General features: G+C 45.0%; 1 protein-coding gene across 2 annotated transcripts; it reads left to right on the forward strand.

The window, feature by feature from the left end:
- The first annotated feature begins 11,880 nt into the window (after positions 1-11,880).
- LOC110286106 lies at positions 11,881-14,629 on the forward strand. Of its 2 annotated transcripts, none has more exons than XM_021152568.1 (4): positions 11,881-11,952; positions 12,322-12,428; positions 13,681-13,780; positions 14,292-14,629. In XM_021152568.1, exons 1-4 carry the CDS (start codon positions 11,935-11,937, stop codon positions 14,337-14,339), a joined length of 273 nt encoding a protein of 90 aa, XP_021008227.1. In that variant the 5' UTR covers positions 11,881-11,934; the 3' UTR covers positions 14,340-14,629. The 2 variants fall into 2 exon arrangements, with proteins under 2 accessions (XP_021008227.1, XP_021008226.1); XM_021152567.1 differs by having other exon boundaries at positions 11,913-11,952; positions 12,289-12,428; positions 13,681-13,785; positions 14,292-14,571.
- Positions 14,630-19,775: the final 5,146 nt, after the last annotated feature.

Here is a 19,775-nt window from a genome sequence, read left to right on the forward strand (position 1 = left end):
AACCGACATCAGGGAAGATGTCTCACCCTGCTTTAATTCACCCCAGTGTCTGGCATTCCTCCTTCCCTCATCCATTTAGTAACCATTGATCTTGCCACTGCTAGGGACTGGTTTTGTTGATGGAGGTTCAGCTGTGTGTAAAGTCCGGGATTCCTATCCTCACAGGAATCAAATTCTAGCTGAGTAGACAGATAATAACCCAGGCAAACACACCAGAGGTTGACAACAGGAGAAAGTGCTCCACAGAGGACAAATCACTTAGAATCACAGGTTAGTGAGCTAGGCACAGATATCTAGTCACCAATGGCTCAGGCCCTAGCTATTCATTGCTTTAGTGACTTGGCTGTAGCCTGCAAAGAGTGTGTTAAATGAGGAAAAGTCCCATTTTGGCTTGCACAAGTTTGAGCATTTCCCGAAGACGGGAAAGCCTCAGACCGTGCGGAGCAGTGGGTGGTTGCTTCTATGAGCCTGTGCCTCCCTCACACCTCTCCAGCACTCACAGAGGCAAGTGTCCCATCTGCACTGTCAGAGCTGCCCATTTAGCACAGTTCTTCAAAGATGTGAGCATCCTCAGAACCCTGCTGACTTCCTCCACCCCCACCCCGGTGTAATTAATGCAGTGATTTCAAATTAAGACGTTCGCATCCAGAATGTTTGTGGGGAAGAAAAATTGGCAAGCTGTCACCTCTAAATTCCCATCTGAATTGTTGAATGAATAATAATGCAAAAAAAAAATGCTTGCTGGAAATAAATAGAAGCTCATCGTGCTGTAATAAATTCTTCCCTATAAAACCCCAGTAAGGAAAGTAGCTCCGCGTTACCACACTTCTCCCAAGTACCCTGGTCATTATTCTGTTGAGTTCTTTCCTGTGCTTCCTTCTTCTCCAGAAGGGTTGGTATGGCCCTTCCCTATTTCTTCCTCATCATATTTATACTATAGGAATATATAGGGAATGATACCAGCTACAGCTCTTGATAAGAGATTTCAGTGATTTGAATCAAGTATCAGCTCAGCAAGGGGTGCAGAGAGAGACATGGTCACTGTGGGAAGAGTCAACACAACCCATTTTACTAGCCTTTAACCAGAAGAGGAAGATCTTTAATCCCCCCCCCCCCCACACACACACACATAGAGCAAGGTCTAATGGCGTCTCAACCCATGTGGAAGACAATGTAAAGATATTGAAAGTGGCCACTTATCTTACCACCATGCAATCCATTTGAGTTGGAGATGGTTCTCTCTGGAAGGTTCTACACAGGTCCTGATGCACAGGGTAGTCCTTGGGTCAAGCCATAAATGCTATTTGCTTATTTTTATAGGTTTTTTTTTGGGGGGAGGGGGTGTTTGAGGGTGGTGTTTGAGATAGGGTCTCTCTACATAGCCCTGGCTGTTCTGGAATTTGCTATGTAGACCAGGCTGATCTCAAACTCAGAGATACATCTGCCTCCCAAGTGCTGGGACTCAAGATGTGCACCACTACTCCTAGTTATAAAGGTCTTGTGTAACCCAACACTGAAAGAACTACTTCTGCATTGTGACAATGGCATACAAAGACACACTTTTGCATTATGCACAATCTGCTAGTCAGTATAGATAATCATATAACCAACACCATTCTTCTCTACCTATTCCACATATGGGGAAGGGGTATCAATGTGTATGTTGCAATCTCATTTGATGCCTAAGCTAATACCAGGTACATTTTTGCCCTTATCATGAAGTAGTAGTTGAAGTCCAGAGACATTAAATAATTATCCTAAGACCATACAACCAGCAAGTAGACAGAGCTAGAACCGAGGTGTGGGGCTCTCTGACTCAAGGAGAGCAGTAGCCACACAGAGCAGATTCTCTGCTCTGATTTAGGCTCAGAGGCAGAAATGGACAACACACACTATGTATCCTCTTCTTCCTCCTCCTCTCCTCCATGCACCTAGTAAGGCAAACATTGGACCACAGATCCCAGTGAGGAAGTGCTAGTCTGGGTAGTTGTGCACAGCCACAGTCCTCGCAGCCTCTGCATCATAAAAGCTCCTGAACTAAAGGCCAGTGAAAATTTAATATTTGAGAAAAGTCTGTGCCCGAAAAGCCCTTGCAAGGCCAGAATCAAATGGTGGCCAAAGAAGATCTGTGCTAGTTAATACAGAGCTAAAGCAGGGAAGGATGGGAAAAAAAGAAAAGGCCCGAGACCAACCCTAGAAGAATTTTTATGTAGTACATTATTGAGACTAAGTTTGTTGCAGAAGCCAAAGGTTGAGTTTTTGTTTGTTTGTTTGTTTTTTAAATGATGTACGGCCTGAAGAGATGGCTCATTGGTTAAGAGTACTGACTGCTCTTCCAGAGGTCCTGGGTTCAATTCCCAGCAACCACATGGTGGCTCACAAACATCTGTAATGGGATCTGATGCCCTTTTCTGGTGTGTCTGAAGACAGCGACAGTGTACTCATATAAATAAAAATAAATAAATCTTTTTAAAAAATTAAATAAAACAAAACATGATGTACTAAACCAACCAGCCAACCAACCCAACAAAAACCAAAACCCACATAAAATAGACAAATGCATAGTGTGAGGGAGGAGTGTGATTTGGAGGTAAAGGCCCGAAAGTTCTGGCCACTGACTTGTAAAGCGGCACGTGGGAATGGGGGTACGTGGGAATGGGGGCGTCCCGTGAAAGTCAGGTCAGCCACAGAGTAGAGCAAAGTGGTGGTGAAAGGTGGAGCTACAGATAATAGCCCAACCTACCTCTAACCTGATTGGGCCCTGAGTGGCTGGGGGTGGGACTAAGTTGTCAAATGGGACACATCTTGTCTGTTTGGGAACCAATCATATAGGGCCTTGAGGCATCTCTTGCCTCCTTACACTGTTTTCACCTCTCCCCACATCTCAGTCCAGGCTGCCTTGGTCCTCAGCTGCCAGAGAGCCCCACCCCAACTCCACTTTCACCCCTCTCAGCTCCACCAAGACAACGTTCCTTTCTACTTTTAGTCCTGGAAAAAAAAAATCACACCTCTTGTATTCTACACTGAAAGAGCTACTTCTGCACTGTGACAGCATCACCGAAGAGACAGGCATCTGCTAACACAAGCAGAACAATGTGTCCTTACTTCTGTGGACTTTCCCAAAAGCTTATTACTTTTTCAGTAGGGCAGGGGCTATGGTATAAATGGCATCTGCTGAAACCCATTATCCGTATCCGATTTAAATTCAGTTCATGCCTCTGAACGGAGCAGTGTGAAGGTCTGGAGAAGCAGATGGCCTGCTCAAAGTACAAAGCTGTTGACTTTCTTCAGTCTCCGACGAGACCAAATCAGTGGCTAGGGAGATAAGCTTATTCAGTGGAGAGCTTGTTCTGCAAGCCCAAGGACCTGAGTTCGGTTCCTGTGTTCCCATTTGCAAAGGGATGCAGTCCCAATACCCAGAAGGTGGGAGACAGGTGGACTTCTGGGGCTCACTGGCCAGCTAGCCTATCTTACTTGGTAAGTTCCAGGCCTGGGTGAGATTCTGTCTAAAAAATAAAGATAGTACTAAGAATGACTCATCCAAGTGGGGACACACACACACACACACACACACTGGGCATCAAATTAGGAAAAAAAAAAAAAAAGCTTTGTCTTATAGGACCGGAAGCTTCATGGTTTTGAGTTTCTGCCCTTCCCATACAAGCCGCCTACTCATTCCAGTTGCCTGGTGTTTGGTAATTAAGCATCTTTAAAGCAAGGAAATGAATTCATTTGCTAACTACCACCTACGTTTTTCTATATAGCTAGAAAAGGCACCAAATCTAACCCCAGACCATAAATTCAAGCTCTTCTTTCCTTTGTGGGTAAAAAAAAAAAAAAAAAAAAAAAAATCGCAGGATTTGGGCTCACAGCAGCCTTGATGAGAACAGTGAACAATGGCCAGAGAGAGGAGATCACTGGTGCTTTGTGTCCACCAGACCCAGGTGTTACGGCTCTTCCACAAACCACCAACACTGGGAACCATTTTTAGACATCTCTTCAGAGTCAACACAAGCAATATAATTCCTGAGGTTAACAGATTAGTCCCTGTGCATGACGGAGTGCAGAAAAAAAAAGCAAACGAATGTCTATAAAAATGTGCTAAAGATGGAACAGTGTTTAATCGAGAACAGGAGGGGAAAGCTTTTCTTTTTGATGCTTGTTTCAGATGGATTCCCCGTCCTGGCCATCTCTAGTTCTCTCTTCTCTTTCTTCCGTTGGCTATTCTATTGTCCTTTTTTTTTTTTCCTTTCTATCCCTGGTTCTCCTTTCCAGCAAAGAGTGACAGGAAGAGTCTCCTAGATAATGAATTGCAGTTTTAATTTGGTTTGTTTTCAGGGATTCTCGTCCTGACTTAATGGATTAACCGAAGCTCCAGGATTTAATCAAGGAAAGGAGGCCATCAGGAAAAAGACAATCAGCTCAGTAGGTGAGGGAGTCCAAAGTCATTTGCATTAGAGAGGTTTGGTCCAAGCTCTTTCAGGAGGAAGATGAAATAAAAATGAGGTGCTTCGTTAGTTCAGGAGCGGTCCCCTTCAAACAGCAAGCTTTCGGGAAGCTCCTCTGAGGATTTATTCTGTTAAGCCATCAATATTTGGAATCATCTGTGCTCATGGACTATTTGGAAAAACCTTAACTGACCAGAAAGAGGCTGTGGATATTGTCTCAGAGCATCTTGAACCCTTCCGAGATGGCTGGTCTTAACCTTGCCTCCACCCCTCCCCCTGCAGACTCCAGCTTTTATGAGACAGGGCCAGTCTGTTGCTAGAGGTCAGGCAGCACCAGACTATAAAGTTTTAGTAATTTCAGAATCTCACTAGAGCACCTCCTCCTAAGATTTTGACCATGGACACCTGGGTGACCTCCTCAATTGTGCACTTGGGAGCTTTTGCCTGTAATTTAAGCAAACGGGGAAACAAAGATCCCCCTCTGCGTAGCAAAAATGGAAATGGACAAAGAACTGTTGATTGTAATTCTTCAACCTGGGACTTCAGATGCCAGAAATGATTGCCAGGAATAAACACCCATGGAGTTCCTCCCTGAAACCTAATTGCTTTCTTGTTACTTAATATTTGCTGTGCTTAGAGTGCACAGGGGCTGCTGCACTCATTTAAAGAGGTATGCCCCTCATTTTAAGAGTCCTCAGTGCAGCTAACCATAGCTCTATACACACTGAAGGGTGTGGACAGGAAGAGGCTTACCTGCTCCTTTCCTTGGCTGCCCTAGGAAGTCCTCCATGCCCTTCAGCAGAAGGATTCTGGTTCTCTCTCAACTGGGATCCTTGTTTACTGAGAAAAGGGAAGTGGGGTCTTCAAAGGAGGAAGTCCTTTGAGGGACCCGGAGGATGTTCTTAAGAGCAAAGGGGGCAGTTAAGAGGACAGGGCTAGGAAGAGGCTTATTAACCAGTTGTGCAGAGTGTGAAATGATCTGGGTAGACATTCAAAGGAGAGAATCACGCTATTTGAGAAGTCAAGTCAGTGGACCTTCCCAGGGAGCCTGGAAGGCAATGTGGTCTGGTACTGAAGCATCTCTATGCCCCTGTCATGTTAGCAAGACAGATAGGTATATGTTGGCCTCTTTGCCTGTGCCCAGGAACTGTAATGGAGAACATCTTGTATCACATCCAAGGTTCTACTGCGGGACTGAGCTTCGCCAACTCCTGCGGCTTCTGCCAGCCCCTTTTTGATTTTATTCGCCCACAGACATAAGCCATCCTTCTAACCCTTAATTTTACATTGCATGCCTGGAGCCAAGAAAAGGAAGGAGGTCCTAAAGGGCAGAGAGGGGTGGGAGATAAGTCAAGGGCGGAGGGAAGCCTTGCCTCATCACTGCTTGGAAGCTCAACATTCATTATACCGAGAGAAGGGTCAGTGATTACTCACACGCATGCTAAGAAACAAAAACAGAGCCAAACCCCAGGCAAGTTCTACAATGCGAGGCTACTTAGTCCACCGTCTCTCCATTTCAGGAGGGGTTAACTCTGGGACTGCCCCATCCCTGCAAGTGTGTCACGAGGCAGCTCTCTTGAGGATGTGTAGGTAATGACTGTGTGGCTCCAGTGAAGTGGTTCATCCATACCGTTCTGTAGCAGAACGTAAGGAGCAGGCACAGCAGCATCCCCACAACCTGCCATGCTCCTGGGCCCTCTGCTCAACTTCCCTTCCATTTAGACTTTACATCAGTTAGGAGAGAGGCCAGTGGGAGTGCTTGGGAGCCAGAGTGCAATGTTTTCTTTTGAGGAGTCTTAACAGAGCCCCAGAGCTAGCTTATAGCATCTTAGAAAGTTGGAGGCTCTGTGATTTACTTTCTCTGGGTTGGTTTAGAAGTGGGGAAAGAGGCTATAAACTAGAAAATCAGCCAAGTGCTTAAAAAAAAAGTGTATTTGCTGACCAGTTTTAGGTTTAGAGCTTTAAGACAGATTTATGAGATTTTTTTTAAAAGATTTCCTCTGAGACATTTTGCCATTAAATGGTACCTGGGGCCTGGTCTTATCTGCAGATCAAGCGTCCCCTTGTAGATAGTGATAGACCAATATACATTTTGAATGCCCGATCTTACTCAGTATTTTCTGGCCCTTCTACCTATAGGTAGGATTTAACCAAATAGTTATTTGGTTGGGAGCTAAATCATAGGCCATGAGGACAGAGACAAAGCAGGTTCCGCCCATCCCTGCAAATGTGTCACCAGGCACTGTCTAGGGTATGTGTAGGTGATCACTGTTTGGATCCAGGGAATTAGTTCAGCCAGAACAGAACCTAAGGACCATGGAAGTAGCCAACTCTAGTTATCTGCAGTTTTGAGACTGGTAATTATGCTTTTCCTTAACATCTTAATGATTAAAATAAAAGTACACAAAAGTCTTAGTGCTGTGATGAAAACCCTTCAGAAATTGTCTAATTATTCAAAAGCAGCTTTCAGCGCAGCATCTTTAGAACACCTGCCCTTCCTGATCAGGTGGGCTTTGCTATAGAATTGGAGCCGAAATCTGTTGATCCTAACAAGTTTCCGCTGGAGAGGGAAATCCTTATAGAGTCTCTCAGAGGGACAGGCCTTGGGTCTCTCTACAATGTCCATACTTGACACAGTTCATTTAGTTCTGGAGAAATCACTTACTAGGACATCTTTGCCCCTTGGGATCTGGGCGTCCAACTTCTTGGGGAATAATTAGGGCGAGTACCGACTCTGACTGACTGAAGCCACTCAGCCAGATTTAGTGTATGAATTCAAGGTTTTCATTGCTAAAGTCATATTCCAATTTTCTGTTCACTTGGAAAAAAAATTAGATGAGATTTTCTAAAAAGTTGGAGGAAGGAGATACTAGATATGGCCTAAGGCTGTTTCCCTTTTTTTCTGAATTCTATGCTATCAGGTTCAACTGGATGGAGCAGAATACCCAGAACACTGGTTTAACAAGATAGGGGTGTTTATTTTTCCCCAGGAGAATGAAATCTGGCCACATAGGATGGCTCAAAGGAGCCCACATCTCTTGGGTGTATAAATTTTACCTTTAGGGTTTGGATTCTACTCTGAAGGTCATTTGTTCCCAAAATAGCCACTGGGACTATCCTGGGAACTTGAGGTGCAGATTCTTGGGTGGCAAGCCAAGTTAACTATATCAGAAACTCCCGAGTGGGCATGTCTCGGGTGTTCCAAATGCCACCCAAGGCAAGCTCATAAGGCCCTCGGGACGGGCACACATGAGCCCAAGAACACAGGAGTAAGAGCAATGAGGGGCTCGCTCTGCTTTCTGGATAATACCTGGGAAAGCAGATTCTCTGAAGCCAGGCAACTGACTTTTAGTTTCTTCTTGTACACTGGCCTCCCCCAGGGAGGAATACAAACTTTAGCTAGGCTCTCTAGCATCCCTGGTGATGTGGGCAGAGAAGGAGCAATTGATACCCCACAGGCCAGTAAGCAGAGAAGATCAGCATATACAGCACTGGGCTGGGTGCATTTGCTAATAGTTTTGAACCAACTATACTGGGCAATGAATCGTTCAGTGGTTAAGTGATTCTTGCTTTTAGCCTGTAGCTCTGTCCTCTCTAATATCAAAGGCCTCATGGATCATGAATGTGACCTGGGCTGGTTGAGTGAGCAGCTCAATGTTCATTCGTGTGAAACAAGAGTTTCGTAACTTTTTTTTTTTCCCTAGTTGAGCACTTCACATCTTTTTAAGGTAGGAAAAGTGGGCACTCCTGCTGGCAGCAACTTTCAAAAGAGCTGCTTTTGGACACCAGTCTACATATAGTCACGCTGCTTCTAGACTTTTCGTAATGTTTGTTGAATGAACTGACCCATGAGATCTACTAAAGACTCAAAAGAGGAAAGCCAGGTTCTGACTCCCCAGAGTACACACCACCACCCCATTGCTCTCAGCAGCATCCACTTTGGAGGGACGAGTTCAATGCCACAAACTAACCTACTTGGGGATCTACTTGGGGATCTACTGGAGACAATGAACTTACCGGAAGTCAGATGCTCCAAGTGGCTTTCTGCCACCTTTCCATCTGCAGCTGCAGGGCTGAACAGTGTGCTTCTCTGTTCAAAACTGTCTTCAGTTGAGTTCTCCACAAGAGAGGCAGAGACTGGGTTCAGCCATGTTATGGTGCCTGTGATTCCATGAGCAACACCTGTGTGGTGTGAGGCATGTGGAATTTGAGGGCTATGCTGGGCTTCAACCCGGTAACAGAGGCAGGGGCGTTATAATCCTACACAGAGCTCTGACTCTTGGCTTCGCTGCAGGTGTGTAAGAAGAACAGGGCGGAGACTTTCTCCCCAGCAACTGACCAGTCACCAGCTGGCCCTGGCTGGGGTTGGGGGAGTTAGCTCAGGCGGGACAATGCCTTCTAATCAGAGATTTTAGTCAACATACCTTTCAGCTGGGCAAAGGAATACTTGGGCCCTAAAGGTTACTCCAAATGTCTGAGTTGTTCAGAATAACATCCATCATAGAAATGTCGAACTGCTGTGTCAAAAATATCTGTAGTCATAAAAGATAGTCTAGGGGCTGGTAAGATGGCTCAGTGGATGGGAATACTGACTGCTCTTCTGAAGGTTCTGAGTTCAAATCCCAGCAACCACATGGTAGCTCACAACCATCAGTAGTGAGATATGACACTCTCTTCTGGTGTGTCTAAAGACAACTACAGTGTACTTACATATAATAATAAATAGAATCTTAAAAATAAATAAATAAAAGATAGTCTAGAACAGTCTAAGTCTTTACCATGGTCTGCAGACCCTAACCTGATCTGGCTCCTGACCCCATCTCTGTGTCACCTCCCAATTTCTCAGTCACTTCCCCCAACCCCTACCTTGTTCTTACAGCATTGGTTCTCAACCTGTGGGTAGGGAGTCCTTAGGGGGTCACATATCAGATATCCTGCATATGCATATCAGATATTTACATTGTGATTCATAACCATAGCAAAATTATAGTTAATGAAGTAGCAATGAAATAATTGTATGGTTGGGGGGGGGGTCACCACAACATGAGGAAGTGTGTTAAAGTTGAAAACCACTGTCCTAGCTAGCATATTCTGAGTCCCTCCGGACCAATGACTGCTGTTTTCTCTCCTGGACTGTGTGTCCCATAAGCCATAGGTCTCCTCAGATTTCAACTCTGATAAGGCTATCTTAGCATATCAAATGTATCTCTATCACTTTGCTGTCTATCTCTTTGTTCCATCTCATGAGTCTTGTTACCACCTGACATTTTATTACAGGCCTCTTTGATTTTTGTCTATCTTCTGATCATAAAAGGAAAATCAAGTCAGAGCCTGGTTTGTTGACTCAATGGTACATAAGACTTCTAGAGTAGTGTATGGTACAGAATATGAATTCCGTAATATATAGTGAATCAACAGATTAATTCCTCTGTGATGAATTTCCTGAACTAGAAAAGGTTACTTTTAAGCAGAAATGAAGAGGCTTAGTAATGATATTTGGAAAACCAGAGATGTGGAGTCAATGTGTTCCAACCCTGAGCACAAACCTCATGCTTCAAAGGACTTATGACTGATACTTATTATCTCGTATTAGCTTGGAATCAATATTTACAAACTTAATTTACTTGTAGCAAGCCGTTTCTGACTGTCCAATTTTGTACAGCCATATCTTTGTTCATTTGTGAGGGGAATTTGTCATCTTAACCAGGTCCTGTGGGAAGAGGGGCGATCAAGAATAGTACTGGATATAGCTTCCAGCTAACCATTCTCATTCTGCAATACCTGGACCAAAATCAAGGTGGGGTTTTCAAGTGTTCTTTCTTTGGATGTTACCAAATATCTTACTTTAGGATTCTAGATCAACAAGGTGGGTAAAGGACTTCAGTGGCCCTGGTCCAGCAGTGCTCTGGGTGGTTGGAGCTCTTGCCAGTCCCTCCCTGCTAAGGAGGTAGCCTCTCTCCCCCTACTTAATGATGTTCTGGGGGTGGGAATCCAGACCTTGGAGGGGGATGCCCAGTCTCAGTTTCCTGTAAAGGCAGCTAAAAGCTGGTGTAGTGTTGCTAACCAAGATCAGAGGTGTCAGGACTGATGTCATGGAGACTCTGTGGGAATCATGACCACACATAGGGAAGCAGCTGGACCAAGGTCACACAACTCAGCCCCTGTAGTTGGGGCTCCTTTATCTGACCTCTACAGAATACCTACAGTTCTGTTGTACCTCACTGAGAAGTATCAAGAGCTTAGGGCTCATGAGAGACCCCGCATGATGGTAGCAGATACAGGGGCTTCACTAACCATGGTAAAGGGAGTGAGGTAGGGGGGAACTCGGGGGGGAAGGTGCAACCATAGTTTCCACTGCCATGGGCACATAGAGACATCCCTCAGACCCTTCCAACAGTAGCTAGGGCAAGCAAGGGACATAACCATTATGATCTATGGGATCAAGGGTTACTGTGATTTTTCCTCAGTTTAGATGTGACCCTTTTTTGTGTTGGAGGCCAGGTGACTTTTAGGTTAAGAGATGATTGTCCTGAAAACACTGCTTCTTAAAGGGCTTGGTTTCCATTCCAAATAGAACACACATCTGTGTTCAGAGTCACTTTTCTTACTTTCCTGCAAAATGTGACTTCTATACCTTAAAATTACAAGTTCTAGCCCTGCAGACTTGAATCAATGTGCAATGACAGGAGCCTAGATGCGCTTGCATTGCCGTGGCAAATGTATAACGCTACTTTGCTCTGCCCTTTAATCCACTGATGATGGATGCTTTGAGCCACTGGGCTCCTCTTGTTTCTCTAACTTTCACTCAAAAAGCAATGGCTGGCATCTCCTTTCGCTCTTACGTTATCACAATGTCTATTCCTTCAGGTCTTAGTAAATACTTTACGTTTCTTTCTTTTAATCCACTCTCCTTTAATATTAAATACCTAATGAAATAGAATATAAAATATGCCTTGTTATCACAGAAGGGGAAATTGAGGCACAGAAGCTAACGACATGGCTGGAGAACCACAGAGTGGTACCCCAAGTGTTTTTCTGATTACCACTTGATGTTCCTTCAACTCCTTTCATAGCTGTGGCCTTGTTGATACCCTTGGGCATGATCCTTGGGTCTAACCCTAGAGACACACAGTCATTGCTTGCTGAACTTTTATCAACTGTGGCCAGTTGATAGTTGGTAAAATTAGTGACTGGCTCTTTTTCTGAGTGCCAATCAAATGCCCTCAAAACACACCACTTGAGGGACACACCACGCAGAGCACTTAACATTGATGATGGAGGGCCAGCTCAGATCCTCCAGCAGGAGGGAACACCTGCCTGGCTGCCTGCAGAGTACCCACCTGGTCTTATTACACACGTGTTCCCTCACACACACACACACACCTCCCAACGTTAGAGCACTTGAAGTCCACAGCAGGTTCCTTTCCCCAGAAGTTCCAGGCTCTCTGGTATTCTGACAGGGGATGTGACTGATCTCTGAGCTTTCATGATGGCCCTGTCTGAGGTAAGAGTGGCAAGGTGTTTAAAAGCAAGCTAGAGTCTGCAATTGTTTTTTATTGAGCATGAGAGAGCCATTGGAACTGAGTTTTTAATTAAAACAGAACAGGCTGGCCAAGGAAGTAGAGGCTTCAAGCAGCCTAGTTCAGGGAACTGGGTTCCTGGTTTTTTGTTTTGTTTTGTTTTGTTTTGGCATGATGGGGTCCCTCCTGAACATATCAGGCCGTTCAGCTGCCTGTGCTTGGGAAGTTCAAAGCACAAGCTCCCTCTTTATCAGGCTTCCCTGTGCCAAAACCTCAGTTTCAGCTCCGAGTCATTAACGACAATGTTCTCCCCACTACAGCCTTTACTGATGTTTCATTAACAAGACCAACAGTCCTTAGGAACGATGCTTCCGCGCTGCGTTGAAGCCCATGCCATGGGATTCCAGAGCACTTCCTACTCTCTACATTTAGACTTGCTTCCCATACTTTTGTTCCCACTGTGAGTTGAGTTGGTAACCTTGGTCACTACTGGTGTTTGGTTTTTTCCCCTTAGCCCAGGGTAGCTTGGGTAATCCCCCACCCCCACCCCCACTTTACCCCTCTTCCTTCACATCCCCAAACATTTGCTGGTCCTGACTCATTCTCTGTGTTATTTCTGCAAAGCCGTCTTTGAAACTCTCTACCTGGTGCTCTGTAGTAGATTAGTAGTTGCCGTTCATGCAGATAAATGTGAGTGGACGGACAGACGGATGGGCAGACAGATGGAGATCAACCAAGAGGAAGTCAATCTTTTAAGACAAAGTCTCTCCATATAGCCCAGATTTGTCATGAACTATACATTATCCTGCTTTGATCTTGGGGTTACTCAGCCCATTCTATGAAGAAAAAAAAAATGGAAATAAATGAGACTTGGAAGCCTCAAAGGGCCAGGACAGGTGTTTGATTTCTAACAAAGGGAAAACTATGCTGTATGTATTGGGAATTTTTTTCAGGGCCCATTTTTCCCGCCATAATTCCTAGTAAAGGGTGACCAAGCAAACTGTAGAAGGTTCCATGCAATTCTGTACGGTGAAGGGTTTTGGTGCCAGCACACAGGGGATGGCAACATTTGGAGAAGAAGAGATGAAAGAGGGTGGAAGAAGCCATTAAGTCTGCTGACCACTCAGCTACAGCAAGGCCTCCCCTCATAGCATAGTCATCTGTCACTGTGATGGCTTATATATGCTCTGCCCAGGGAGGGGCACGGTTAGGTGTGGCCCTGTTGGAGTAGGTGTGGCCTGTCACAGTGGGTGTGGGCTATAAGACCATTATCCTAGTTGCCTGTAAGCCAGTCTTCCACTAGTAGCCTTCAGATGAAGATGTAGAACTCTCAGCTCCTGCTGCACCATGCCTGCCTGGATGCTGCCATGCTCCTGCCTTGATGATAATGGACTGAACCTCTGAACCTGTAAGCCAGCCTCAATTAAATGTTGTCCTTATAAGAGTTACTTTGGTCATGGTGTCTGTTCACAGCAGTAAAACCCTAAGACAGCTACATATGACCCTGATCTCTTCTTCCAACTTTCTTTTTTTTAAGAAAAATTAATTTATTTACATCGAACACTCCCCGCCTCCTGGTCTACCCTCACGGAGACCCTCCCCCAAGCCTCCTCTCCTCCTCTGAGAGGGTGACCCCTCCTCCAGGTATTCCCCTACCCTGGTGCTTCCTCCAACTTTCTTAGTTCCTTACTCTTCTGCCTTTGCCTCACTAGGTGCCACAGAGAGGAAGGAGAAAGTGATACCCACTGGGGTCCAGCCAGCCCATCATTGCTGCATATTGACCCTGGAGGCCGGTGCCAGTGGAATAGCAGTGTGAGGTTCCTACCTGTCTTTTCTTGGCCCCTGGCTCAGAAGCTCCTGAACCAGTGACCTAGAGCGGCATCCTGTCTCTCAGTGCGGGAGGGAAAACCCTCAGAGAGGAGCAGTCACCTAGAGCAGTATCCCATCTATCAATGCTGGAGGGAAAACCCTCAGAGAGATGCCACCGGAATTCCTGCTTCACCCTCAACATCCATTAGCTTTGTTTGCTTTCCATTTAATTCTCTGAAAATTCGAATCCCACAACCGCTACACAAATATGTTTGGATTATAAACCTTAAGAACTAGGCATGGAAATAAAACCCAAGTCTGTCTTGCCCATGTTTTCGGCCCACTTAGAACAGTGACTAGCTTTCCTTTTCTTAAGCATTTAGGATCCTAGAGGAAGCTCCACAAAAGGGTCTTGCTTTCTATTTTAAGATGTAAATGTCATCATATAATGTGGCATTTTCAGTAAATTGCTCTCTGCTTGCATTGATATTTCTTTCCTTGTCTATTTATACAGATTGGCTGCATCTCGCCTCGCTGCCACATGCAGAACGGCTGTGGGTAGTGGTGTGTTTAACATCTGCCTTATTTGTAGAAATTCAGGCTGCTTACAGGGCTTTGCCACTAGAGACGACATAGCCACAGAGATCCTTGAGCTTACTCGTCAGTGGCTGAGTGAGAATGTTTCTATGAAGCATTAGACATTATAGTAGCTGGATACTAAATTTTAGTGCACACCAGCAAATTATCCTTTGAAAGACCCCTTAAAGCAATTTCCAATTCCATCCGCCAGACCCTTGAGTACCATTTATTATTTTCTGGATAATATTTTGTCATTTCTTATATTAAAATTTTCATATTTATCATATATATATATTTATTTAGTCACTCACTGTCTTCTTTGACAAATGTGTTCTGAGTCCTCTCACCCTATCCTGCTTCATCCATAGACAGTGGGAGTTACAGGCAAGAAGGGCTTGTAAAGATAGCAGATTTGGGCCTTTTGGTGATGATGCATGCCTTTAGTCCCGGCACTTGAGGGGCAGAGGAAGGTCGATCTCTGAGTCTGAGGCCAGCTTGGTCTACAGAGCCAGTTCCAGGACAGCCTGGATTACACAGCAAAACCCTAACTAAATGAAACAAAACAAAATAAAACTAAACAGAAGATAGCAGCTGTGTAAGTAGTAACCAGCAGTGTCAGGAAAGACCCTCTGCCTGCTGTGGATGCCCCTTACAAGGAGACTCTGCTCTTGTCCCTAGAGAGCCATCCTATTGCCACTGCAGAACTGCTGGGGTGTGTGTGTGTGGGGGCTTCATAATCACAGGAGAGACTCTGAATCATTCCAGAGAAGGCATGGCTAAAGGATTTGGGAGATGTGGAGAATGGCCAACTTCAGTCAAGGGTAAAGACAGGGAGGCTTTACCCACTTTAGGGTATCTCTGGACTTGGCTGGGTACTACTACAGGCTCGGGGGGGCCACAGTGCATTTTTCATCATCATACTTTGAGAATAATTGAACGGACAAGCATGAAGGGTCTGCTAGGACAGTGACAGTGACGACTAATAACTTCCAGCTCCATCGATTGTTGAATCGTTACATTGTGAGCCATTGAGAAGAGAGTTGCCATTCTAACCGGGATATGCTATTGATTACAAATACATCCTGCTTTAATAGATGTAAAAATGTGCAAACAAAGAGTCTTGGGTCCTATAAAATATGTTAATAAGTTAATTTATGGCAACAATTCCAAACTCCGAAATACTTACTGTGTACACAATACTCTAAAACATTATCTTATTTAGTTTTTTACAAAAGTTTGATAGTTCATCTAAAACAAATAAAACTCATAAAACAAACTCAACACAGTGCTCTGACTTGTAGTGCTCACCAATTCCCATAGTGTAAATCCACCTAGATGGTCATTTTTGACGTCTCAGTAGGAAACCACTGAATGTAGAGTAGGGAAGAAAAACCCAATCCTTGCAAGCCAATGGCAACTGGCCCAGACACTGCTGGAGACAAGGATGAAAATGAAAGGTTCAAAGCTCCACTTAGAATTGTTGTGCCCATTTTGTGAACCCCAAAAGACCACCAAGGAGCCAATTCTGATGCAACCACACTAGGGTCTCTATTACAAGCTTGAGGTTGAGCTTACTCACCCACTGCCTACCCCAACTCAGCGGGATAAGTTGGTGAAGCAACCCCAAGCCCTCGCCATGACAAGGTTTTATAGGAAATGGTGAACAAATGAGGGGGTGTCCAGCCTGGCAAGTGTCTAATTGAATAACTGTTGGAAGCCGAGAGGTGGGTGCTCTGAAGCAAAACCATGAAATATCACGAAGAGTCTGAAAGTACATCTGAAACAATCAGACTTATCTTTGATTGACTGTTGCTAGGAAGTAGCTAGGTAGTAACTTGGGGGGTAGGGGGAGGAGGGTTATGGGCCAAGGACAAGCCTTGGAGTCCTTCCTGGTACTTGGATGCAGCTTTGGTTCAGCTACAGGTCGGGTTTCCTCTCAAGATGAAGTTTCAACACTGGAGAGCAACACCCAACTGTTACTGCCATACCACAGAGGAGGTAACCAAGGTTTAGGAGAGGTGACATAATTTGCTCAGGACTATGTAGCTAGTAAATTGAACTTGGCACCTCCTTGTCTCCACCAGTATCAGCGGTAGGTGGGGAAAGATGACTACCCAGTACTCCACTGAGCAGTTAAGTTCAGCTGACCTCTTGTGGGTCTGCAAAGTCCTTGAGAATCATGGGAACAACTGGGCTCAATTCCACAACAGAGCTTAAGTCTATCCTCTCCCTGCTCTCTTTCCTCCGTGGATATATTTATTCTTCTGCTTTCCTTCAATGTAGCAAATGTCTTGGAGCATTTTTAGCAGTCAAAGCATTATCTGAGGCACCATCTACTGGGCTTCCCAAGGGCATGGAAAGGCACCCCTCCTCCCTCCCACTTCCCTGGGAGGGGAGAACTGACTGCTTAGTATATATTGGAACTGTCAAAAGTCCATGAAATTGCCTATGAAAAATGTGAAGCCTAAATCAGGATTCTGTTTATGTTGGGGTTAAATAATAGATCATTTTTAACTCAAGGAAGAAAATTAAAAGCTACTACCATACACTTCCCTCTTTTCTCTAAAACATTTTAATTAAACTCCACAGTAGAAGACAGGATAAAGACAGCATCTCTCTGACTTTGTTCGTTATCCAACCCCTTGGCACGAGTATGTGATTAGATTGATTGGACCTTTCGAGCCTGGGGAAGTGTTGTGAAGTTTGTGTTGTCCCAGAAAAGATGTTATCATTCATAGGATGAAAGACCCAAGGGTGGAGTGAGCTTTAGGATCCAATCTGCAAATTTACAGTTCTGGGATGGAAATGACTATGTCTGTGCCTCTGCTGCTGTGTGTATTCTGTTCCTGAGGAGTGGATTGCATCCAGATGGGGTCTGTCACTGCCTATACCAAGAGCATGCCCCACGTTTAATTGATTTCTTTGCAGCGGTGCCCTGTGTCCTTTTGCTGTGCTGAGCTCTTCCTCCACGTAGTTTCTCAGTGGCCTGATCCGATTGCAGGAACAGCACTGGCAAGCCTGGGCACCAGCCAGCTGAGGAACCCTTGAATGGAACTAGTCACACACTGAAATGTTGCCAACTTTCAGGCAGCCTTGCAGAAACCAACTTGGCTTTGGAGACACGGTGTCCTTTGTGAGTGGGAGAGATAGAGACTTGGTGGCATTTGTGGAATCCCAGCTGTTGTAGACAGTGACATTAACTTGCCTGACTTTGGTGACAGTCACCTGAGTTCTGGATCACTATTTAAATAGTTATGGTTTATTGTCTCTACTAGTCTCTGCTGGTAAGCAGTGGCTAAGGACCTCAGAGGTAGCTGTACACTTCTGAAGGCAGACTTATCCAGTTCTACGAGAAAGAATGTATTGGATCACATGGCCGTGCGATTCACCTCCAAACTGGAAATTCAACTTTAGTTGGAAACTGGCCTACCAGGAGAACAAAGGCCACACAGAAGTTTCTAAGAAGAGAGTAGCTCTTTCCAGGGGGCCTTGGGCCATTTCAACCATGCAGGCTTGCAGGTTCAGCAAGGAGGCTGAGTCCAAAGAGAAATATTGGGTTTCTCTTCCAATTACTTGTCCTACTGACACACAAACTTGGATTAAGAGGAGAGAGGGTAGACTGAGCTGAGATGTTATGATACCTATTCTTAGTCCCAAATACAAGGAAGACTGATCATTTGGTATTCTTTGTTCTATATTTTCCATGGAAAAATGCAAAAGATTGATTTATTTACTTATCTATCTATCTATCTATCCATCTATCTTCAAGACAGTATTTTTTTGGCTATCCTGGAACTCACTATGTAGATCAGGCTAGCCTGGAATTCACAGAGGTCTGACTGCCGCCGCCTCCCGACTACTAGGGTTAAAGTTATGTGCCACCATGCCCTGCTTGGGAGACATTTGTCACTCAACTGCCTTCCAGCCTCTTGACCTTACATTTGAGTTCTTGAATTGAATCTTTGTGTCCAGCAATGTGTGGTAAGTGCTCTGTGGTACACAGTGCAGCAGACCCTCGGCTCTTGAGACACCCACACAGTCAGTCACATATGTATGCACAAATAGCATAGCAGAAGAGGAGGGAGGGGAACTCCGGAGGAGGTATCACTTTCTCATGGTGACAGGTGGCAAGCTATGGCTATTTTTTTTTAAACTTCCCTTCCTCTGTTCTCAATCTCTGGAAGAAGGAGCAGAATTGAGACGGATGGCCCTAGGTGGAGAGCATGAGGGATTCCAGGAAATTGAATAGTGAGAGCCACAGTGGCTTGACTGACTAAAGCAGCCAGACTTTGAAACTGGTGCTGCAATTTCCAACCAGGCAGTGGTGGACTCCGCCACATCATCCCTTGGCTTCTACTGCCTTCTCCATGTCTCGCGCTCAGTATAGTCCTCAACTTCCAGCCATTTCAGCTAAGTGCTAAACTCCATGCTGTGCCCAATTTGGCCTCAGCCACTTACTGAGTCATGCAAAGGCCTCTGCAAAACCTGTACTGACTCGGATTTTCCTGGCAAGCAGAGATGGGAAGGGAAAGGAAGTCCCCCTATGTGAACACCCAGTAGGTGGCACAGTTTCCTGCAAACTTAGGTTTGTTGGCATTCAGAGCCTGGGCTGTCCTGTTGGAGTTTTGCAGAATGTAGAGGGTTGTGACAGAGGAAGTGACAGATGCCAGAATACCCAGAGGGCACATCTGGGACTTTCCTCAATGCTTACTTGGATGATAAGCTTCCTTTGTTAGAGTTTCTATAGGTCTTAGATGTCCTTGTCATGGAACAGTTTCTACTCCAGCCTCTTGGAGTCCAGAAGGCCCAGTCTGGAGCGGTTGCCTCTTATTCCTGCCAGCTGCGCCTCTGAGGCTGGAGGCCACAGATAGGCTTTCTGACCAGATCACAGTATTTCAGCCATCTGTCCCATGAAGCAAGCCCCCTTGGAGGTCCAAGAGACTTGATCGTGGACTTGGGAAGATGACATTGTTTCCTGTGGGCAATCCATACACTTGAAAAGGCTGAAGAGATCAAATTTGAGTATATCCTTGGATGAAAATGTATGACCAAGTTTTTATAAAATGGAGGTTTATTGTTTAATTTTTAATTTTATTAAAAATAGATTTTTTTCATATAATGTATCTTGATTACGGTTTCTCCTCCTTCTACTTATTCCAGTTCTTACCCACCTCTACTCCTGTATAGATTTACCCTCTTTCTGTCTCTCATTAGAAAACAAACAGGCTTCTAAGAGATGGTAATAAAATAAAATATAATAAGAGAAAACAAAAATAAACACATTGGAGAGGCAGACAGCTTCTGGGACAGGTGGGAGCCACAGAGCCGCTGAGGCAGCACCCTTTTGGGGCCGCAGACTTCCGGCACCCTCCCAGCTGGAGGACAGTGACCTGCCCTGCAGGGAGCGCCATCTTGGCTC

Source organism: Mus caroli, chromosome 19 (genome assembly GCF_900094665.2).
Source record: "Mus caroli chromosome 19, CAROLI_EIJ_v1.1, whole genome shotgun sequence".
Lineage (NCBI taxonomy): Eukaryota > Metazoa > Chordata > Mammalia > Rodentia > Muridae > Mus > Mus caroli.